A 24638-nucleotide genomic window follows, 5' to 3' on the forward strand; every position below is an offset into this window, starting at 1 on the left:
TTTAACTGCTTTTCTTTCTGAAGCCTCAAACATTTAACTTTGCCCATTTAGACAGACTGGAGATAGATCAATATCTATCTCCATAGATATTGATACACTTTATTCTGTAGTGTGTGCTATAAAAATTAAGAGAGAAGCTGAAGCCACACGGAGGTGACACTAGGAAAATATCATAGAATCATAGACCTTTAAGATCATCTAGTTCCAGCCCGCCTACCAGTTTATTAGAGTGAACTGATAAGTGCACAGCCTACTTAGAAAGATTTCGTAATGCATGACATGCTTTTTGTTTGGCAAACTCATGTCATTTTTAAGGCACAGACGTGGTTTTCATGACTTATTTCTAGAAAGCCTTTTATTCTTGGGAGAGTTTCAAGTCATGATGCATAGTTTTTCAGAACTAAATTGTCTTTATAAGCTTTGAGAAGTCTATTAGTTATGAGCTGCTGAAATCTTAGTGTGGATTCTGTGTCAAGAGATATTAGGGTAATAGGATCATGGAATCACCAAGGTTGGGAAAGACCTGTAAGATCATCCAATCCAACCATATACCTACCACCAGTATTTCCACATTAAACCGTGCCTCTCAGTACAACATTTCTTGAACACCTTTGGGGATGGTGACCTTCACCACCTCCCCTCCTAAGACAGCCCATTCCAGTGCCTGACCACTCTATCAGAGAAGAAATTTTTCCTAACCCATTCAGTTATTGATATTCTTCAAGATGCTTTCCCATTCTCACTTGTTTGAATCCTTGTGCTTTGAGTTCTGAAGGGCATAAATATGAGCCTTTGCATTATGTTTTATACTGTCAGCTCTAATTTAAGCACTTTGCATACATACACTGTGTATGTGAAGAGATTTACCAACTTACCTACAAGTGGGAAGTTAAGCAGGAAGTGATCATTGAACTCTAGATACAATTATTTGAGTCAAATGTGAAGCAGTACTTACTTTAGAGAAGGTAGAATATCTTCCTAGTAACATATTTTCAAATTCTACTGATTAATACTATCAGTAAAAGGAAAACTTTCACCTAACTACCTTAACCTCCTTTTAGTGTTAATTGTAACTGCATCTCGTGTAAACATGTCTACATCTTGAATTCTTACGATCTGTATTAATGAGGAACTCACTATAGGTTTCTGAGAGCTGTGCTGTTGTGACTACATTGCTGTCAAAGTCTAGGCAGCAAGCTTACATTAAACTGGGGAATGTCAGTGTGGGGTTCAGTACAGCACTAACTGTGGGATAGGTTTCCTTTCAGTTTTGCCTTTACCATTCTATTACTTTTCATTCCACTTGGGACTTCCATTTTTATCAGATAATTTCAGTAGTGAGTAATGGCTTAGGGGAAGTAAATGCTTCAGTTTTGTTGACTTCAACTCAGTGACATATTTATACAGACCACAGGCTTTGTGTTCCTGTCACATTTTCACCCTTCTCAGCTACTTGTGGATGCGATGTCTTGCAGTAGGAAATAACTTGCAAACACTTTGTGCTAATCATCTGCAGCCTATGGATATTAACTGATGAGTATGGTCAATAGCTCTGTGCTGTAGGATCATTCAGTATTTTTGTCATTTGCTTTCTTAATGAAGCTGCTATGCAAGTACAGAACTTTGTTCAAAAAGCCACATAAATAACATCTAATTGAGACTTTCAGGTAATGAAAGTCAAATTGCTGTAAGATATTTGAACAGTTTTGCCAGTGCCTTTGAGTGTAAGAATCTTTGTGAAATAAAACAGTGTAGGACTGCCACTTGGATGATTTCTATTACATGCCAAATCTGGTGGAACACAGTACATGCTTTGCCTAAATTAATACAAAAACTTTTAAGAAAACCAAGCCAAAGTTCTAATATCTGTTCTTAAGAAGAGTAAGAGAACATTATTTTCAGACATCTTGGGTTTGTGTGATACTGTGTTAGCATTAATAACTTCGCCATACATTGGTGGAAAACTGGTTATCATGTCCACTGTATTGCCTTTTTCAAGCCATTGCTGCCTATTTTTATTTTTCTACCAAAAATGTAACTCTCTTTCCTCCATCACAGAGTTTTAATGCATTAGCAACAGTTGCTCTAACAACACACAGCGAACTCTTTTCTGAGGAACTAATCAAAGAAATAGGCAAAAATCAGTTGGACTGAAGAGTTCAAGGAATTCAGGTTTATGTGCAGAGATGAGTAGGTACTAGCATGTTGGTATCCAACCTGTTGACTTACTAAGCTGCGCTGAGTGAAGAGGAATTGTCTTGGGCCACATATAAGATATATACTATAGTTATTATATGTTAATAACAAAACCTTTTTTTAACTAAAGCATAAAAAAGAAAGCAACTAAAACATAATGGAGGAATATTTGACCTTATTTTTGTGAAACTAATGTATCAGTCTGGTTCAGCAGCAATGGTTGCAATTCTTAATGAGTTTTCAAGGTTTTCATCAGAGATTTTTGATGAAAGTTTACTCTCCCAGTGCTTCAGCCTTGAAAATAATTGTTCACAAATGTACATACTGCCAAAAAGCGATGACAGGAATAAGAAGTGAAGCAAGGGGCATTTTTCTCTGGTAAAGAAGTCTTACAAAAATCTGGTAAAGAGCCACGATCAAATTTTTGAGTTGAATATCTGATTGCAGCTCTTTACAGTCCATTTGAAAATTTGCAGGCAGTGTATTTATGTCAACTGGAGATGGAGTTTCAAATATACCAAAGATTGATTTTTTTTTTTTCTTTTTTTTTTTTTACAATCTTGGAACTCATACTCAATTTCCTTTATGGAAAACAAGGCCTGTGTATTTTTTGCTGTTCACAGGAGCGCGTGTTTAGCCAGTTACCAAAATGACATGAGGTAGGTTGAAATACTGTATCAGCAATAGCTGTGTGTTACTAATCAAGGGGCACAAGGGAGTGTAAGGTGTAATACGTGTGGATTTTGATTTGATTGAGTGTGTGTGGCAGGCATGAGAACTGAAGTCAGCACTGCACTGAGCCTTCCCCATGCCCTGCTTTCAGCGCAGGCAGTTCTGCTTGGTTATTGTTCAGTGATGGGAGTGTGCCCAGGACTGGGCTGGGCTGCCATGGGAAGAGCTGCTGCCATGATGGGGCAGGGGCAGCTGTGTGCAGCTGTGGGTTGCAGATGGACGTGCTTATATTAACATATAGCAGTTATCTGGATCTGCTTTACAGACAGTTAGATGATACAGTGCCATCTAGAATTTACTGGTAAACTGAAAGAATGAGGTTTAACTGAATAGTGATACAGAGGGAAAAATGATATGCAGCTCTTTAGTTTCTTAAGCTTTGTTATTGGTGATGGTGTTTAATATTTTCACCAGTGTTCTTGACACAGAGAAAAAGGAGGCAGTAATTAAATACATCAGTGACACAAATTTGCATAACTATCTGTACATATGAGGAAAAGGGTAGCATATAATGAAGAATTGGATGATCTTGCAAACTCCATAAGGAAAAATCAGTGAGATTACTTAGCGCTAAGTGTAAATCAGGAATTTAATTTCTACTCTGAAAGGGAAGTCCCTTGTTGTAAATCATTGAAAACAGTATGTTTTTCACACAGAAAACAGTCTAGGATGTTGTAAAAGCACGCAGTGCTCTTCATGCCTGTATGCACAGAGTAGGACTGTTGGGATGACTGTGAGAATGAATGTATGTGACTTAATGCTAAAGCCGCAGAAATATGGGCCAGGGACTCTTGTGTGGACCCAGTCCTGCTTGAGACTCCTGAAATCTGTTTTCCATAGCAGGGTACCTGTATCCAAGCTGCTTACTGGGAACACTTCTTGCTCCATGCTGTTTCCTTGCATTGTGTGCTGGCACTGTCTGGGAGATGCTGGTTAGTAAAAGCTGAGTGGTGCCAGGATACATAAGATCTAGTCAGCACCTGGCCCTGTGACCTGGCTCTGTTTTGCTAGAAGAGGCATAGCCTGAAAGAGCTATATCTTTTTGATCCTTCAAAATAAAAGCAGAAAGGGGATGTGATTTGTCTCTTCAAAAATACCAGAAAAGAAACACACAAAAGACAAAGGAGCTACTTAAACTAAATGACAACAGTGGCATAAGAATAAATAGTGATAAACTAGCTTGAAATAAATGAACACGAAATTAAAAGATGTTCTTTCCATTATAGCTATAGGGTTTGGAAAAGCATTTTGACAGATTTTGGCCTCGTTATTTCTAGTTAATTTTAAGATGGAACTTTATTAAATTGTAAAGCTGCCTCAAGCAGCTGGCAAGTTGAATCAATGTGCAAGGTCCCTTTCAATCCAGTATTCTTATTAAATGAGCTTAAACTGTAGCTGAGAAGAGTGACAGCAAATGTATGCTCAGTTTTCTTGCTTTCTTAAGGATGTAACAAATCTTTACACTTAGTAAAGGTGTAGCTTGGTCAGCTGTACATTCTTGATAAATTATGTAATTATGCAAGTTATCATGGCTAAAGAAAGAGTTGTGGAAATACCTTATAAATTCTGTTCAATTGCAGCAGATTTATTTTGTGTGAAAAAAACCCACTACACTCGTGGCCCTAATGGTGTAATGTGTGGGCTTACAAACACAGTTTTGGAAGCAGTGCAGCTGTGTTTGCTGGGACATGACACTCTCTGGTGTGTAGTGTGTCTTAATGTCCTAGTCACACCTGGTTTCACATTAGCCATTTCCTAACTGGAAGCTTTGAAGTAGTTGTCTATATAGCTCTGTGCTGGAATTATGTGCGTATTTCCATTGAAGTTGATTAGAAATGCTTCAGTCTTAAGAGTGTCTATACCAAAATGAAGAAGGCAGATTAAAGCCTTTTCAGATCTTGAATACTATCAGTTATTTTATATGTGAGCTGCTTATTTTTATGTAGCATACTTTAGGAAGAGAGAGACTAGTTACGAAATATTTTTGACTTACATCAACTCACCTAAATTAGTGTTCCAAGAAACAATTTCTAGTCCTACCCTACACTTGAAAGGGTTTGTTACATTTTTTGAACACAAGTAATTTGTTTTCCTAGTCAGTGTCCGATTCACTGATTGTACTCTTGGTCAAAAGGAAATTTATAACAATAATTGTTTTCAAAGGCAGACATAAGCCATATGCCTACTTCATGCTGACTCAGTTGTTGGCTACTATTATAACTTTTCATATGTCATATATTCACGAATTCACTACAAACTCATGATTGAATGTGTAGTTTAATCTTCCTTTAAGCATATAACATTTGTGTGTGCAGATACAGGTATCCTTTAAAATACAGGTAAATATATTGGTCTTGCATTGTAAACTTTTCCACCTTTAAGTAGCATTGGAATCCATGAAGGTATTTAATGCATTTCTGGGGGATGTGTGTCCATGAGGCAAATGTTAATAGCAACATACATCATCGTGCATATAGGGCCAATAAAAACTGAAGTTGGCCATACCGATTTTAACTTTATTACTCACTTGAAAGTGAAAAACAGTACCATAGCACAGACTAGTGGTGCATCAAAATGTTGGAAAAACAAAGGTTTTTTCTTAACTGTTTTATAATAGGCACAAACTCATGGATTATCTTGGTTCTTGTAAAATACTATATGGAATAAATGCATACATTTCATGGAAGGAAATGATGTTTGTGCATAGGATGAAGGCATCCTATGTATAGCTGAATAGATATATGATAAGATATAACCTCTGTTTTCTACAGTACAGTAGCAGATGAAGCTACTATTCATTGTCAGTAATGTTATTTATTAATTTATTTGTAGAGAATATGAAATCTTACAGATTCATTTTGCTTTGAAAGGGAAGCACTAAGATTGAATAAATCAAATAAAAACAAAAAAGTCCTTAAGGAAAATTTCACAGAAACATATGACATGACGACAGGGAGTTTTTCTGTTAGAGTCAAATCAATTCTCTTAAAGCAGTTACCTGGGATGAACTTTTGTGTGGGAAGAGAGTTAGAAAAAACCTGTTGGAAGGGGCGATAGAATCATTCAGTTCGGAAGGGACCTTGTGAGTCATCTAGTCCAACCTTCTGCTCAAAGTAGGATTGATACTGGAAGAGATGCAGTTTTTAAGTTTTACAGAAGACATTATGCATGGAAGGAAAACAGAGGAAAAGCTAAAAAGGTTTACTTGAAAAAAATGTAGAATGTGATCATGTGAAGTCCACATCTTTACATGATGATGACTTGTTTGTATGGTCACAACAGTGTAATGAAATTGAAATGTTTCTGCTTTGTTAAAATGTATCTACACCCTGCTGTTCACAGTGAATGAGCATGCATTAGATATGATCTTCTTCAAAACAACACATTTAAAAATTTTACTAACTAAAGAAGGTGGATCTGTCATCTTAACTTGAACCACTAGTAGAATGTCCGTAGAGATGAGCCCTAAATCCTCCACTTACTATGAAAGCCCCTATGATTTACAGAAGTTTGAGTGCTGGCTGTTGATAGTACGTATTTTAAGTCTTGCACAGTTGTAAGCAATTGCTTAAATAAAAATAATAGTAAAATATTCAGAAGCCTGTGCTACCATTCAACAAGACCTGGACGGGCTGGAGAGTAGGGCAGGGAAGAGTCTGATGAGGTTTAACAAGAGGAAATTTAGAGTCTTGCACCTGGGGAGGAATAACCACGTGCATCAGTACAGGTTAGGGCTGACCTGCTGGAGAGGAGCTTTGCAGAGAAGGACCTGCAGATCCTGATGGACAGCAGGTCGACAATGAGCCAGCAGTGTGCCCTAGTGGCAAAGGAGGCCAGTATCCTGGGATGTGCTAAAAAGAACGTGGCTGGAGTCTTGAGAGAGGTCATCCTCTCCCTCTGCTCTGCCCTGGTGGGGCCACATTTAGAATACTATCTCCAGTTCTGGGCTCCCCAGTTTATAAAAGATGGGGATGTTATAGAAGGAGTCCAGCAGAGGGCAACAAAGATGATAAAGGACCTGGAACATCTCCCGTGTGAGGAAAGGCTGAGTAATCTAGGTCTGTTCAGCCTGGGGAAAAGAAGACTGAGAGTGAATCTAATAAACATTTATAAGTATCTAAAGGGAGGTGGGAGGGAAACGGATGAGACCAGATTCTTCTTAGTGGTGCTTAGTGATAGGACAAAGAGTAATGGCTGAAAAACGTGAAGTTCCATACCAACATGCAGAAGAACTTTATGGTAAATGTGCTGGAACAGGTTGCACAGAGAGGTGGTGGAGTCTCCTTCTGTGGAGATACTCAAGACTTGTCTGGATGCCTACCTGTGCAACCTACTGTAGGGAGCCTGCTTTAGCAGACAGGTTGGACTCAGTGATCTCATGTGGTCCATTCCAACACCTGCAATTCTTTGATTCTGTGAAATTAAAAACTTTTAAGGAAACAACTTGTAGAAAAGAATATAGCATGTATTAGTAGTCTTAGCTGTAAGAGGGAATCAAGATTTCAGGCTGCGAAAAACATGAGTTGTGTTTTAGAGCAAACATGAGGCATTTTTAGTAGTGCACAGAACCAAATAGATAGGATTTAATATTTTAGCTAACAGAAATCTTCTGTTCTAGTTAAAAGAACTTTGAACTCAAAATATCATGAAAAATAATAAAAAGTTTTATTTCTGATCAGGACAATTGCAGCCACAGAATGAAGACACCACTGATTAGACTAACAGTTCTTAGGAAACACTTAATATTATATGTTAAACATGCAGAATGGGGAAAGCTCAGCAGAACTTGGGATAAGAAGTAAGGAAGATACCAGTGTATCTTATAGTAAGGCCACATTAGCAAAAGACGCATGCATTTGCTGTGTAATTGCAACTTCAGTGATTTTACAGAGGGAGCTGGCTCATGTTGCCAAGTGCCAGCACTGATTCAGCAGTGTCTATTCCAGATCAAAGCGGTGACTAACGGAGTAAGTGAAGTGTTTCTTCCTCAGAAAAACTTCTTTGGTACAGGACGGCTTCAAACATTGAAAATATTGCACTCTGCCATAATGTGATCGAGTTACTTGGTATATATGACAGACTGTTAAAAAAAATGAGTTAACTTTAGTATATTATTAAACGTAATTAGTTGCTTGATGCTGGGCCCAAACAAAGAATTTTCTTCAGTTTTCTTCCCCACTCCTTTCAGTGCTGTGATCTTGCTACCTTGGAGAATGTTTAAGGAATTGCACGCATAATATATATATATATATTTAAACAAAGTGATGGAAACTCAAAGGATGAACAGCTCACCTACAAGGACAGGCTAAAAGAGCTGGGGATGTTTGGCCAGAAGAAGAGAAGGCTGCAAGGTTTTCAGTATCTAAAGGGAAGCTACAAGAGAGAAAAGGACAGATTCTTTAGCAGGGTGTGTTGTGATAGAACAAGGGGAAATGGCGTCAAGCTCAGAGAAGGTAGATTTAGATTAGAAATAGTGAAGAAGTCTTACACAGTGGATGGTGAAGCACAGGAACAGGTTGCCAGATATGTAGTGGATGCCCCATCCATGAAGACTGTCAAAGAGAGGCTGGATCAGGTCCCTGGGCAACCTGATCTAGCTGGTGGATGTCTCTGTTCACTGCAGGGGAGTTGGACTAGATGATTTTTAACAGTGCCTTCCAACTCTAAGGATTCTGTGATTCTAAGAGAAACTTTCTGAAAATCTCTGGCAACAGGCATAGCAGTTAATATTGCACTAATACATTCCTGCTTGTGGCAAGGAAATGAATGCTGAAAGCAGGTAGTACTGTAATGACAAACTTTACTGTTCTCTATAAGCCTTATTACTTTGCACCTCCTGAATTACTTGCACACAAAGTACTGTTCTTAAGACTAATGAGAATTTAGGGTAATTGTTTCTTAAATTGTAGTATCTAAACTATCGTACTCAGGTTAATGAATAATCAAATACACAGTGTCTTTTAATCTAATTTTAAATATAGTGAGTCTTACGTTTTATTCTCAGAAATTAGCGTTGGGCCATCTGTAGTTTAATTATATGAGGAATAGTGAGTATTTTGTGAGGTAGCTGTCTTTTCACATAATTTATTAGATACTGTTAAAATGACTGTGGTACTGTATCATTTTTATTACACATAATTTCATTTAAAATGTCTTCAGATTTAATTTCTTCATAAATTTATTTTCCATTTAAATGAATTTATATAATAGGTTATGAAAAGTTTCAACTAATGAACAAATATATGATGGTTTTATTTAGGACAATATAAAGGAGTGATTTTTCTTGCCTTAATTATGTTTGCTACGCAGATGTGCAGCGGCTGATTATTTGTCTATTGCAGAGTTTGCTTTTGTGTACTTTAATAATAAACAACGCTAGTATTATATAATGAAAGCTTTTCAATGGTGTTGGTAGAAATTAGAGCATGTTATAGAATAATCTTGTGAGAAGTGGTCAAGGAATAAAAAAAAACAACAAAATTTGCTCCTTCTCTGTATAGAATAATGTTTGTGAACTGAAAGCAGCTGGAAGATTTGAAATAAATCTGTCGAATCCAAACTTGGAATGTCTTCTCAAAAAGAAAGTTTTGTATCTAAGAAGAGGTATTTGTCTGAAAAAAAATTTTAAGAGTTAATGTGAAAATGTCAGGATAGATGTATTTTGTGTGATTATTTTTGCACCGGGAGAAATGTATTTGAAAAAAGCTTCAGCAATTCTTATCCCAGGCACTAGGTGGTGGGTCAGCCTTTCGTATTGAAATGTGTGTCAGCATTGCAGGCACTTCAGTCTCTAAAGTGTTACTTAATGTCTGTCTGTCAGAGCTGTTGAAGAGCACACTTTGCTCCATGTTTTCCTTTTAAAATTGGACCTGTTCTGGCATTGAGGATTGAGGCTTTAAGATGCAACTTGTGCACAACAAGATGATGCTTGTGCACAAAAAGTGTTTGTGATTTAGACTTCTGAGTTCTTCAGAGTGGTGGTGGAGTACTGGAAATGGGTGTAGCAGGCAGTGCGCCTGCTTCAGCATGCAAAGTTTGTGAGGAAAGGATTAACCTTTTTTAAATTGCTGTTTCAGAGGTAAGGCTTTTGTGGTTCTCCCTTGCAGAACTGTCAAAATGTGAGCTTTAGCACAAGACCCACTCATGGAGCTTCCTTTCTTGGTGCATGTCTGGCCCAGCCACACAAAACTCCATCTGGGCCTTGTTCAGGGCAAGATGTCGCTGCAGGCCTGGGAGCTGCTGTGGGGCAGCTGCCTCAGTGAGTCCTGCTGGCGGAAGGAGAATTCCCACACAGCAGGTGCCACCTTGTTCTCTCTGCTCCTACTGACATAGTTGAGAGGCCTGCCCTGTAAATTACTGGTGTTCCTTACATGGCGGAAATACTCCTACGCTCTCGGATAGAATGGAGAAGTTTGTTGCCAGTGGTGCAGAATTGAAATTTCATAGTGCGCGTTGACAATACATACATTTCTGAGCTTGACGATTGCCATTTTGCTTGTTCTTTGTAATTATTTGAAGCTAAAACTGTATCTGCCTGGGTCAACAGCACAGAAGTGTGCATCAGTGTGCAGAAGAGTGAGAAGCAAGTGAGAAAGCTCAGCATCATAAAGCAGCAGGATCAGAGTAAGCTTTGTGCCTGTGTGCATCCAGCAGCACACCCTGCTCTGCATGTAGCTGCAGCACCATCCCAGAGATGTGCAGAAGAGAGTTGTCTCATCAGGTTCAGAGTGGGAGCAGGCTCCCAAAACAGCCCAGGCCCATTGTGCAACATGAGACACCACTCTGCACCAGAGGGCTTCAGAGAGATCATTAGTGCAAGCCAAGCAGCAGAATGCAATGTTGTGGAGATGTGTTGGGTAGACTGGGACAGGGGACATCTCTGCCTACAGCTGGTTTGGGAAGAAGTGGGTTAGGCATTGACACAGGCTGTTCAGGGAGGTGGTGGAGTCACCATCCCCGGAGGTGTTTAAGGAAAGGCTAGATGTATTACTCAGGGACATGGTCTAGTGGGCAATACTGGTGGTAGATGGACAGTTGGACTAGATGATCTTAGAGGTCTTTTCCAAATAAAGCAATGTTACATTTATTTTTTTTTCCCGATATGAATGCCTTAAGTAAAGTTTCATTTTTGAAAATGTTCATTATGTTTCATGAAGTGCTTTCAGCTTAAGTGCTCCTGTTATTTCCTGTAGGTCTGACCAAATTACTTCAGTATTCCGTAAGAAATATTGAATGGTGGAAACAGCAAGAGCCAGTTTGACTTCAGTACGGCTGGCATATAACATAGTGTCTTTCATAAAGTGCCACTGACAATCAGTGAAAAATAGCTTCCAGGCTTTAAAGATGAACATTAAAGTATCAGATGTCTTCAACAAAGTTACCTGCAATAATGACATGTACAACCAAGTTAGGCAATAGCTTTTACATAGCCTGGGCTTGTTTGAACTTTTCTCATAAAACATTTGCTTGTTTCATGCTGGTCTCATGGCCCCAGCAATTGCATTGCTCTGCTCTGATATACATCATCAGCTACCCAGATTGGTAGCAGCTGAGATTTATATTGGAGCGGGTCACGACATTTTGTGTGTCCTAGGGAAGATCAGAAGGACTCTTGTGATTCTTTTAGAAGAAGAGCTATTAAGTTCTGTTCATTCAGAAAGACCTATTATTTTGTTGAGTACAGGATGATAATACTGGTCATCTTAGAGTGTGTTGTCCTGGGAGAAAATGTGACTGACAAATGAGGACGTGGTTGCTTAAGTGTTTAGACTGTGGTGTTTAGTTTTTGTAACATTTCAATATCTACTAATAGAAGGAAATTAATAAAATTTTGGGGGGGATTTTGACCAGTAGTGATTGAAGTTGTAATATATTTTTATACTTTTGGTTCAGGTCCTTTCATTACACTAGTACATAGATGGAAATTTTACAGCTTATTTCAACAGTGAGAAAAACATGCATAAATGCTAAAGGCTTTTACTTGTAACTTATTAAAGAGAGCAAAAATACTTCTGTCTTCAGTGTGGAAGATTAACTTTGGAGATTTTGTCTTCTTCCTAATTAGCAATTCACAAAAGTAAAATAGACCTGCTCTGACATTATATTTGACTGATGGCCAGGCCTGAAGCATGCACGGTATTGACCTTCAAGGCAAATCTAGACCACTTCAGACAACCAGCTGCTCAGGGAGCCTTGATATTTTTACCCTGTCAGTGCTTAGATAACTTGTTCTGCTTCATTGAAATAAGCTGACTTGAGTTCTCAAAAGTGGAGTATCAGAGCTATAAAAGAGAGATACTTGCCAGGATGGAGCATATTGCCACCATTACACTGGCAAGTACACTGCTCCTAGCATAGCAGATTGGGATGAGGAAATCAGTGAATTTGAGTAAGAGCTCTCACCAAAAACATTTTTGATGAGTCTTGACAAGGCAGCATGGCCCAAATTTTCTATTAATTAACTTACTGGAGAATAAAAGTAAGATACAGCTTACAGATTCTGAACCCTTTCGTGGTGGGCAGAACCAGATGTATTATGGAGCAGAAGCTAAATTTTCAATGTAATTCAACCATCTAGCATTTAAAAGAATAACGAAGAGCATTAAATTAAGCCACTGAAAGTCCTTTTGTGAGCATTTGAAAAAGAAACAGTTCAGTATTGGCTTAGAACTGGAGAAATGATAACTACATTGAGGGCTGAGTGTAGACATTGAAGGAATATGTAGTAAAAGTAAGACAAAAAATAAATAAAGAAGAATCAAGAATAAAGAAAAATGGAAATTAAGGAGTGAAGTGCTAAAGTGATCAATGGCTCCATGTCTGGATGGAGATCAGTGATGAGTGCTGTCCCTGAGGGGTCTGTACTGGGACTTTCTTACTGGCTCTTTCTTATCTTTATCAGTGAAATCAACAGTGGGATCGAGTGCATCCTCAGCAAGCTTGTAGAGGACACCAGGCTGTGTGGTGTAGTCAGTGTGCTTGAGGGACAGAGTGCCATCCAGAGCAACCTGGACAGGCTTGAGCAGTGGGCTTAGGTGAACCTAATGAGGTTCAACAGAGCTAAGGGCAAGGTCTTACACCAAGGTCGTGGCAACCTCCACTATCAGACATTCAAGATCTGGCTGGACCAGGCTCTGAGCAACCTGATCTCACTGTAGGTGTCCACTGCAGGGATGTTAGACTACATGACTTTTAAAAGTCCCTTCCAACACAAATGATTCTGTGATTCTAAAAATGAGGTGAATTAATTTTACGTGTATATAATCAAAACTTTAAGATAATATCATAACCAATCTCAATATGCCATTAAATTAATAAGTTGCCTATTACATTTTATTCATTGCATCGTGATATATTTTATTGTAATGTAAGAATTAAATGTGAAATTGACTTAAAAAGTAATTGGCATTGTCAGTTATATGCACTGTCATGTGTCTAAGGTGAGCACTGCAAATGAATTTTAGAATATTAAAAATCTCATTACTGTCTCACAACTAGGTCGCTAGAATCATTTTAATAACTTAAAGCGTACAGCGGAAGCTAATTCTTAGCTATGGAGAGACTCAGCACTGTATATACTGTGTTATTTTATTTATAAAATTGTTTTAATTTACAACAGCTTAGAAAATAAAGTCAATCTTGAAATCAGCTGATTCATATAAATATAAAAAGCAGACTGCAGCAGAACATTTGGAGGATTAAAAAATTACTTGTTACAAACAAGCAGAGGATTTATTCCAAAGTGTTTTACTCTGAGTTAATAAGAAAGTAGCTTAATAAATAAGAAAAGTGTTTAATGAATTTTTTATCCCTTCCTATTTTTCTGCTATCTTCAAACGTTGGACTTCATTTTCAAATTTCACATTTACTGCCATTGAAATGCCAGTGGGTAGATGCTTTTTTTATATATGTCTCGTTCTCTGGCATTCTCTTGCATTATAACAACAAAGCAAAGATAGTATAAAAGGTTTTTTTTTTTGTATGTTTATATGTATATCTAAAACAATTTCTTCAAACATTGTACGGACATTGTGCTGTAGATAAGCTATTGTAATTATAATGAAGTTAGAAAAGGATTATTTATACCTTTGGAAATGACAGTAATCTGTTGATGTAAGTTTGAAGAAAATTTTTCTACAGTATTTGCAAGCTAACCAGATTTTCCATTTAAATATATCTGAACAGGTAATGTGGGTATGTAACTTGTGCCGAAAACAACAAGAAATCCTCACAAAATCAGGAGCCTGGTTCTATAACAGTGGATCAAACGCACCACAGAAGCCTGACCAAGAAGGTATTAGAGGTCTGCGGAACGAGGAGGCACCTCAAGAGAAAAAAGCAAAGCTCCAAGAGCATTTGCAGTACCAAGGACCCCCAGGTGACATATCCACACAAGTTTTGGACAAAAACAGATCTCAAGGACACACCAGGCAAGACTCGATTAAGAATGGTTCTGGAGCAAAGCATCAAATAACAAGTGACACAACATCAGACAGGTAAGAAAGTATTTAATACTTAAACTGAAAAGATCTGTTGAATTTATGCTACGAATTTAATTTTTTCTTTTTGAGCTTTATCTTATCCTGTATACTATAAAATAGATAAGGGGTTTATTGAAACAACCCTCACAAGAAGCAGCTGAGGAGCCGCTTACTGTGTTCAAATGGTCACAGACAATGTGTGTTCTTCACTCATAAAAAGAATTCATGGAAAATAACAGTTGCAGTGTGACAGAACTTGTCCATGTGCTTGGAGATTTGTTGAATCATAGAGGTGGTGCTGTACCTGAGTGTTTTTGGCTGCTCACTTGGTAACAGAATGTTTGTAATCTAAAACAAGGCTCAGCAAAGCATGTTAGTAGATGATGGTGAGAACTTTGTGTGATGATTGGAGTCTTTTCATGGTTCCTCAATTTCTTGTTGAGTTCTTGTCATTAGAATAAGGTGGCTTTTTTCGCTTGTTTATCTTAGTGTTACTCAGCAGTGGTTGAAACTGTGGCTCTTTTAACACTGATGTATTGGGACCCAAACTTGACAGGAGATGGAGATAGAATTTCCCTCCCTCTTTCTTAATGCGATTATGCGAAAAGTCACTCTGAGGCTCTCAAGCTCTGCAACTGCACTTTACTGGAACACAAAAGTAAAAACTGTTTAATTAAATAAATTTAATTTCCTTCTAAATAAGATAGAATAGGAATTGAAAAATGCTAGGGAGGGAAAGAAGAGAGTTTGCTCATCTGTTTCCATGGAAATGATATCCTCTCTCTCCAGAGGCCTCCACCTGCCTTGGTATTTGGCAGCAAGAGCAGCATCGTCTGGCAGCCTTCCTCTTCCTGCCTGGCTGTAACCTTTTCAACAATATTTATACCCTAAGCTTGAAACAAGTTAGATAGTTATATTATCTTTTACAGCCAATATAATTAAAATCATTTTCCCCTCACCTCTTGAATTCTACCATATTTTATTTCCTATTTTTAAACCTTATCTGAAGACAAATTGATTGTAATTAATCTAAACCTTTTTTGTTTCACTTACTCTGCCTATTGCCCTTTGCTCTGATTTCAGCTGATGGATCCATTTAGTGGCTCCAAGTGCTCCTCCTTTATATGCATGATCTCCATGAAAATTCGGTACTAGACCTGGCAGCTTAACTTCATGCTAAGAAGTGTCTCTTTTTTTTTTTTCCTATTTTTTTTTTCTTTCTCCTTAATTCTGCAATTTTGCCGGGGAAATGGGATGATAAAGGCATGATACAAACCAACTAACAGCTTTCTTATTAATCTTGTCAATAATAACTGAAAATATTCTTATATTCTGTGCATCCAGAGATGGAAACGTAGAGATACAAATATATAATTCAGATACATACTATGCATTTACTCTAACCAGAGTATGATAAATATGATAAACATGGACACTATAATGTTTAACAGGAGAAGAATTTGGATTTCATGCCTGAAGCCAGAATCATTCTGCTGGTCATTATCACCACTGCTGAACAGAGTGCTCTATCTGAGCACTTTCTATTTTATTTAGTTACTAATACTAGTGTTCCCTAACTAACATGTACAAGCATGCTTAGAGTATATTTATATGTATTGCTCTTGAAGGTTAAAGGGTCTTCAGAATAATTTTCTAGCCTCATATACCTCACTTTACCTTTGGTGGAGATGTCGATAAGGATGCCCAGTCATCAAAGGCTGATTGGTCGGGTGGGCTGTAAAAGGGAAACATTAGCACCTCTGAGAGAGACTATCCTAGAATTCAAACATAAGGATAGGCCATCTATTCAACCTATGTATGCTGTGACCCAGTGCTATTCTCAGCAGTAGTTCTGGGAAGGCTTACAATTTCATTGCATTCAGTGGCTGTTAAGAGGTGAACATAAATATATGATGATGATCTTTATTATTGATCAAGTTAAGAAAACTCATGTTTTTAATTTGAAACTTACAGTTGCCATCAAGAAATTATATTCAACTTTATTCCTAAAGTCTTACAGACTATGAGCCTTAGTTTCTGAATGCTTCATGTTATGTATTTATTTCAACATTAAGTGAAAGAACCAGAAAGTAAAAAATATGTTATATGGGAGACTGTCATGACAGGCTTTTTAAAATTCTTAAGTCCATGAAGAAATCTGGCTACTCTAACATGATAGGTCATTCCTCTGGGGAAATTAAATCCATGAGAATAATGTGGCAGAATTAAAATGATAACAGGGAAACTGCCAAAAAGCAAGAAGTGTTTAGCAGTGTTGGTTTTTTTTTTTTTTTTCCTGTTTACGTTGCACAGTGTAAATAACAGGAGGTAGAAAGTAAGAACAGTATTGTCTCTATTTTATTTATGCCCCAAACACGTGAGATATTGCACCAAAAGTAATTTCAAGAGTTTAAAAAACAGTGAACCACTTACAATAAAAAAGTATCTCAAAAACTCCATGCTTTGTAGTTTTTATGAATAGAAATGTCAAATGTAGGTTTTGTGTTTGTTTTTTTTTAAAACCTTTTTGATCAGCTTCCTTTTCTGTTGCGGCAATCATTGCTTTGCAGTTCTTTATACCAAGAGCTGTATGTCTGAGCTGAGTGCTGTGGGTTTGCCCTGGTAGGCAGCTCAGCACCACCAGCTACTCATTTCCTGCTGGTGGGATGGGGAAGAGAATGTGAAGGGTAGAAGCAAGAGAACTTGTGGGTTAAGGACAGTTCAATAGGTAAACAAAAGCTGTGTGTGCAAGAAGAGCAAAAGGAGCAATTCATTCATTGTTCCCCATCGGCATGCAGATGTTCAGCTGTTTCCAGGAGAGCAGGGCCCCAGTTACACATAATTGTTACTTTGGAAGATGAATGTTCCTACTTCTTCCATACCCCCACCTTTTTTTTCCCCCCGCTAAGCATGATGTCATATGGTATGAGATATCCTTTTTTACCAGTTTGGGTCAGCTCCCTTGGTTGTGTCCTCTCTAGGCTTCTTGTGTCCTTCCCCTTCCTCCTCGCTAGCTGGGCAGTGTGAGAAACTGAAAAGTCCTTAGTATTGTGCAAGTGCTGCTCAGCAACAGCTAAAACAGCAACGTGTTATCAGTGCTATTCTGGGCACAAATCCAAAATACATCACCATATGAGCTACTATGAAAAAAATTATTCCAGACAAAACCAGTACAATTGGTTATCTGGAGAGAACTTCCTCACGGAGTAAAAGGCACTGTTCATTCTCAGAATCACAGAATCACAGAATGGCCAGGGTTGGAAGGGACCTCAAGGATCATGAATCTCCAACCCCCCTGCCACATGCAGGGCCACCAACCTCCCCATTTAATACTAGACCAGGCTGCCCAGTGCCCCATCCAATCTGGCCTTGAATACCTCCAGGGTCAGGGCATCCACAACCTCTCTGGGCAGCCTGTTCCAGCACCTCACCACTCTCTCTGTAAAGAATTTCCCCCTGACATCCAACCTAAATCTTCCCTCCCTCAACTTAAAACCATTTCCCCTTGTCCTGCTGTTATCTACCCTTTCAAAGAGTTGATTCCCCTCCCGTTTGTAGGCTCCATTTAGGTACTGAAAGGCTGCAATGAGGTCACCCCGCAGCCTTCTTTTCTCCAGGCTGAACAAGCCCAGCTCCCTCAGCTCGTCTTCGTAGGGGAGGTGCTCCAGTCCCCTGATCATCTTTGTGGCTCTCCTCTGGACCCTCTCCAACAGCTTCCTGTCTTTTTAGTACTGGGGGATCCAGACCTGGACACAGTACTCCAGCTGGGGCCTCACAAGAGCAGAGTAGAGGGGGACAATCACCTCCCTGTCCCTGCTGGCCACCTCTCTTCTGATGGAATCTCAGAATCTCAGGAACGTCAAACCATTTCTATCTCATTTCTTTTGCTTTTTAGTATTGAGTAGTACTCAATAGATTTTTGTCCTGTTTTCTTTACTAGTATTATGCTTTATTAAAATAATATTAATTGTTTGAACTGCTAGTCTGACTGTTCTCTGGATTTTGCAACTGTTCTGTTTACAATTGATAGATCCTAAACTGCTCACACACATAGATACTTGAAGGTAGATCCTCTTTGATTGATCTGGAATTTGTTGCCTTAAAGAAAGCTGGAATGATTTCAGATTGCACATTCTCCAAGGATGTTTTTCTTATATTGGATGTACTGCAGAGGAAGAGAGAAGTCATAAACGATTCAGCAGCAGGTTGTACTTCACACCCGCAGAACAGTTTTTCGTTATTAAATTTTTTTCTACACCATATCCAGTATTTATAATCTACCTTACAGTGTTTTTACTGCTTTCTATGCAGTGAATCTATGGAGAAGGCAGTGGCAGCAGGCACAGTGTTAATTTACTTACTTAGCTATATCATATTTGATGTTGTTTGAGGTGACACTGGCATAATTTGAATTGCATGGAGATTTTATGCTAAGGGTGGTTAAGAAGTAACCGTATGTACTGGTTTTCATAGACTTAATCTTGTGAGCTGAGTTTGGATTCTGATGTAGTATAATGCTGGACTCTGAAAACTACCAAATGATGTGAATCAAAGAAATGCAAAATATTACTCCATATAATCCACAGACTCAGAAGTTCCGTTCTGAGGTCTGCTGTGCACAGATGGTGCATTTATGGCTGTATGCACTGCAGTTCTTTGATTTGTGTGATCCAATTTCACATTAATTCTGGATTACACAAAAAGGCCCTTTTAATTTCATTTTAAGCAAAAGCATTCATGTACTCTATTGTCCTCAAGACCTATACTACCTATCATTCATTAAGTTTGGTTTCCTTTATAGCAAAAGAATGGTCTGAAAAGACATATTCTTCTTTCAGTCATTTTGTAGCATGCTATCAGTCAGTGAAATGGCTGATTTCATTTCTCTGCTTAAGCCAAAGCAAGTGTTTGTAACATCCTATTAAACTGTGTATAACATCCTGTTAATAAAAGCTGGGGAACAGGAAATGTTAATGCTGATCTAAAGCTTTTTATTGTGTCATTCTCTTTGTCTGAACTGTTAGATCTTCAGGTGACGTCAATATATTTGAGCTGCACAATAATTTTTTATTTTTGCCCTTGGTAAAATGAGTTTTAATGCTATTTTAGTCATTTTTCAGATCTGACATCAGTGGTTTAAATCTTAAATCTTTTGTGACATTCTAGACATGTTGCTTCATACATGAACCTCTTTTGTATATATCTAGCTATTCACAATCCTTTGATAGCTCTCTTGAAGTTGGAAACAAACCGTACATCTTCCTACTGCAAGGTTAGGATAATGCAACTGTTTCTCATCTCCTGTATTTTTTTCATTCGTTCCATTACTGAAAGATAAGATCTCCTCAAAAATATTTTTTTATGCAAAAAATTTTGAAAATGTTGAAAGAAAATTTGTTTGCATGTTTCATGAGTCAGTTTATTTTTCTGCTTCTATCAGAGCCATATAAAAACAAGAGAGTTGGTTCCTGGTATCTGCAAGGTCATGATTTAGTGCAAGACTTGTGAATGAAGCTGCCTGAACCCTCTTCAGATTAACTGTAAGGATATGAGATGAAATCATAAAAAACAGAATGAAAACAACAAATTGAGAGAGTGAGCAGCTGCAGAGTTGCACAACAGCAGCATCCATTTTCCAGGCCAGCAGGCAGATAAAATATATCCTTCTTCCCTCCTTTTCCCTTCTCCTTTCAAAAATACACACTTGTTTTGAGGTTTCATTTTCTATTTTCTCAATTGTTTCTTCTCAGAAAAGAAAAAATACAGTGTTTTCCACTAACGGTAATGGGTTGAGAAGTATGTTTTATTCTGAGAGAGAACTGCAAACAAGATTGTTGAGACCACTTGGATTTTGAGATGCAGGTTTTCTGAATATATATTTTTAGTGGAATATATACATGTGTGTCTGACATACGGGATTTTTTTCCTATTGCATTACCAGTGGCAGTGAAATGGAAATGATCCAGTGTCCCTTTGCTTCCGTTCTTGGAGAGAGTGCCAGGATGAGCTGGCAGCCTAGAGTCTGTCACTTGGGACTGCAATTTGGGATGCCAAGGTGTGAACAGAGAGAAAAAAGAGACCAAAATGAGAGGGAGGAAGAAGAGAGAGGAAGAATCGGGCATAAGCTAGCTAAGAAACTGCAAAGGGCAGCAGACATTAAATAATGAAAATTCATGTACATCTCTTTCATGTGTCTTTTACAAATAGCTCTTCACTAATTACTGAATTATGAGTGGTTGATGCTGAGAACATGAATGACATTAGGTTATTGCAATTTAAAACGTGACAGTGTAACGTGAAGTCGGCCACATTTCTTTTAATCAGACTGAAAAACAGCCATTTCCTGATTGTCGCAGTTTTTTTTCTGCCACCTGAACACTTAGGATACAGCACTGTAAAGCAGCCTCTGATTTTGATTGTTTCTGAGTACTGAGTAACTGTAGCGCCCAGTTGACTTAAAAAAATTTGTTCAATCTTTACTCAGGGCTGTGGAAATCAAGAATATTTGGTAAAGTCTTTTACAGTGGGGGTAGTGAGGCTGGAACAGCTTACCCAGTGATGTAGTTGATGTGCTGTTCCTGGGGGCTCTGAGCCTCCTCTTCTCCAGACTGAACAATCCCAGCTCCCTCAGCTGCTCCTCATAAGTCCTGTGCTTCAGGTCCTTCACAGCTCTGTTGCCCTTCTCTGAACACGCTCCAGGGCCTCAATGTCTTTCTTGTAGTGAAGGACCTTTTCTCTTATAACCTCCCTCTTGAGGGTGAGGGAGGAGTTTGGTACTGTCCTTACTGCCTGCATGCAGAGTTTGTGTAAGAAGTTCCTGAAGAGTATTGACATTATTAGTTAATATCCTGGCCTACATATAGCAGGTGTGCTATGTTTCTACCTGTTATTGCTACAATGGGCTTTAGCATCTACATGCTCCCCTAGCTTGCACTGGAAAAGAGGGGCATCTTTTGTCTCTCACCATTACCTTTGCAGAACTGTCCTTCATCAGAAAACTGAAACTGTACAGTTCTGTTCGTCTCAGAACCTTGGTTTTGTGGGTTTCCCACTAACATAACTAGTTTCAATGCTAGTAAAACATTCAAGGCATGTGCAGCAGCACTGTGACTGCTGTGTGTTTTTTGAGACTTAATCCTTGTTCTTGCTCTCCCTCCTCTCTGTTTTCCCTCCCCTTTTCCAATTTTCTTTTCTCTTAACATATCAAGACAACCACTGAGTTGTGGTGAATGTTTCTGATGTTGCTGTACTAAATATATATATAGAAAACTTTTTTTTTCTTAAACACTAGCCTTGTTTCTGTAGAGTCTGTACTGAGTTGCAAGAGCACTCATGAGCCGCTTAGCAATGGGACGTGCACTTTGGTATTCTTTTCTCAGGGAAAGCTTATTTGTTTGGTGAAGAGAAAAAAGAAAGAGGAAAGTTCCTTAACTGTAGCAAGTCAAGCCTACCTTAATCAACAGTTTGCTGATTTTGTTTTCACCATTAAAGAGTGTGGTAATTAAGTACATAACAGAGAAAGAATTCCATTTTAAAAATATGAACTCAACTGTAACCATTCTCTCAATTTTCTGCTGATTTCAAGGATTTTCATTTTTACCATTTCGCAAAGTGTAGAGTAACTTTAGAAAAATAATTCCATTGTAACATGATGTTTGTTTCGCTTTTGTTATTATTTTTTTCTTAATTTTGTGTATTTGTTGCACTGAAGTCTAGCACTACCTCTCTTGACTTTTCTCACTCATGGTGAATGAGCTTAGAGAAGTCTTGATATCCGTGCTGATCCTTGGTATCTTTGAAGTGGATTTTGGCCTTTCTTTGCATTATTATCTGTACATTATAGCTATGTCTTTAACGGTGCTAGAAGACTATGCATAATCTAATATATAAGCACAGGTCTCAGCTGCATCAGAATATTGAACACTTTTATTAAATGTTAACATCAGCTAACAGTTACAGAATTAAAGGCAGTTTTGGTTTTAGCTACACCGATCCTAAAAGAAAGCAATATCAGAAAAAAATCAGGGTAATAGTATTTCTAATTTTTGATTAATGAAGCTGGTACCTTTTGGGGTTGAGCATATCTTTTCAAACTGCTGTTTTGTTGACCTTGCCCAAACATGAGTGTCTGAGCTCGCTGTATGTACATAATCCTTAGTTGTGCTGTGCTCTTTCCTTTGGAATCTAATTTCTCTTTAGCAATGTAAATAACAGATATTGTTTTAATTTCATCTTTAAAAAAATGGTGTGTAAAGGTGAATTAGTTACATCTGTGCAGTGCAACTGAGTGAAAAGGCTAATATTTAATAAAATACTCTGCACACTTAAGTTTGTCACTTCTGGTGGCTCAGTGGCTCTGGAATCTGCAGGAGTGCATTCAGTGAATGATCTTGTCTTGTCTTACTTTTTGCCATGGCTGTATGGGCTGAATTAAAGTGAAAAACGAGAATGAGTAATTGTTACTGGCACTATTTCTTTGGCTCTTTCTTTGTGCCTCCAGAAGACACAAATAATAAAGCAATCACTTCAGTAGCACAATGTAAAAGATAAATTACAGGTAAACGGCAAGATTAATAGTTTTAGCAAATATAAACCTATTTGATTGTCACATTTGAGGAAAAAAAGCAACACCTGAAAAGTGAATATAGCATAATAAGACTAGAGTAGCTGTGTTTTCAGAATTAAATATTATGTCATTAAAAGCTACTATTATTTTGTTTTCTGCCTTGTCTTTAGCATGATTATTCTGTGTCTGTTTCTGCCCCTTCTTCAAGCCATATCCTTGTTTGTTTCTTTGTTCACTCTGGAGCACTGTGTTTTTAAATTATTTGTTCGTTTTCTTCATCTCTTTCTCACTGGTCTGAGTTCTTAACCAAACTGGCTAGACATCAGAAGTGATACACTTCTGGTATTCCTTCGCTGAAAGACGAATCTTCTTTTCTCTGATCTAGTTATTTTCCTTACCCCTAGCTCTAGCTCACCTCTCTTCCTCAATCGCCAGAAATTCTTAAGTCTTTTTCCAGATCTGTGGTCATGTAAGTGAATAAACTCTCCCAGACTTTGAGAATCCTTCATTTTATGCCTTTATGTGAAAACAAACCTCGCTGTTGTCAACTAACTTGAAGGAACTATTCCCATTGTAAGTAAGCAGTTACCCGTACCAGCAAATTGGTGCAGTGCAATATCATTTCGAGTTCAGTAGAAAATGTAGATCATCTGAGGTCAGTAACTTTCAACTGAAAAGTGCAGTTTTAAGTTGCAAGGTAATACCAGCGTGTGGTATGCAGTGGGTTGTGTTTATGTGCCTTAATACTCAGAATATGCTCTGACATCCCCGCACTGTACAGCTCTGTGCCCTGCGGCCATGCGCTGCTGTTTCAGAAGGTGACATCAGAAAGTACCCGTTTCTGCAGGACTGGGCTCCCAAGAGGTGTTACTGGGGAGCTCAGGATCTTGTTCATACAGTAAAAGCAGGTTTAAGTTGCTCCAGTTTTCCCAATTTCTGGTTCAGTGTTCTGTCAGCTGATTCTATGTGCTTGACTGGGTCCCTATATGTAGTTTATCTGCCGAATAAGTTTTTGTTATGCAGTTTGCAATAGTATAAAACATAAACTTTCTACAGAAAACCCATTTTCTTGGGCAAAAAGAAAACAGCAGGAACGGCCCAGCCCTTATAGTAGTATTTTGATAGAATGCTTTACATTTTAGCTGCAAGTTTTTTTTTGTTTTGTTTTGTTTTTTTTGTAATGACTTAGCAAAAATCTGTGGTTGAACTTCAAGTGAAAGACTTCCACAATGCTGCATTTCAATAAAAAAGAAAAGAGTCACTGAAGCTGATGAGATTTAACTGGAATGCATCTGAATTTCTCTGTAGTGCCAAATAAAGTGGAAAGCTTAAGCAAGTCATTAGATTCCAAATCAGCACACAAAACTTTTTTTTTTTTTTTTTTCCCCCAGAAGTAGAATAATTGTAATTAAACCTTTTTGACTCTGGCATCACATCCTGGGCTGTAAAAAATGGGCCTTCCTTAGTTGTGTCTTCATGCTTCAGTTAGAACTGTGAGAAATATTCTAAGCTAGAAGAGGAATCACAATTAATTTAATAACCTCAACTCTTGAATTTCAACGAGTCAGCAAGTCAGCGGTTAATTCAACCATTTCACCTCCTCATGATTCTGAGATAATTGCTTTTTTTTTTTTTTTTTTCTGAAATGGACCTCTAATTATTTA

General features: G+C 38.0%; 1 protein-coding gene across 22 annotated transcripts in view; it reads left to right on the forward strand.

The window, feature by feature from the left end:
- The window catches only part of RIMS2 (regulating synaptic membrane exocytosis 2), a 437811-nt gene that overhangs the window by 102648 nt on the left and 310525 nt on the right, over nt 1–24638 (forward strand). For all 22 annotated transcript variants that reach the window (XM_042868720.1, XM_042868731.1, XM_042868726.1 and 19 more), the window contains one exon: nt 14113–14423. In XM_042868720.1, the coding sequence (XP_042724654.1) occupies nt 14113–14423 (311 nt within the window). The remainder of the gene's footprint in view (nt 1–14112; nt 14424–24638) is intronic.

This window comes from Lagopus leucura, unplaced genomic scaffold (assembly GCF_019238085.1).
Source record: "Lagopus leucura isolate 7727_CA_CO unplaced genomic scaffold, USGS_WTPT01 Super-Scaffold_100002, whole genome shotgun sequence".
NCBI classification, from domain to species: domain Eukaryota; kingdom Metazoa; phylum Chordata; class Aves; order Galliformes; family Phasianidae; genus Lagopus; species Lagopus leucura.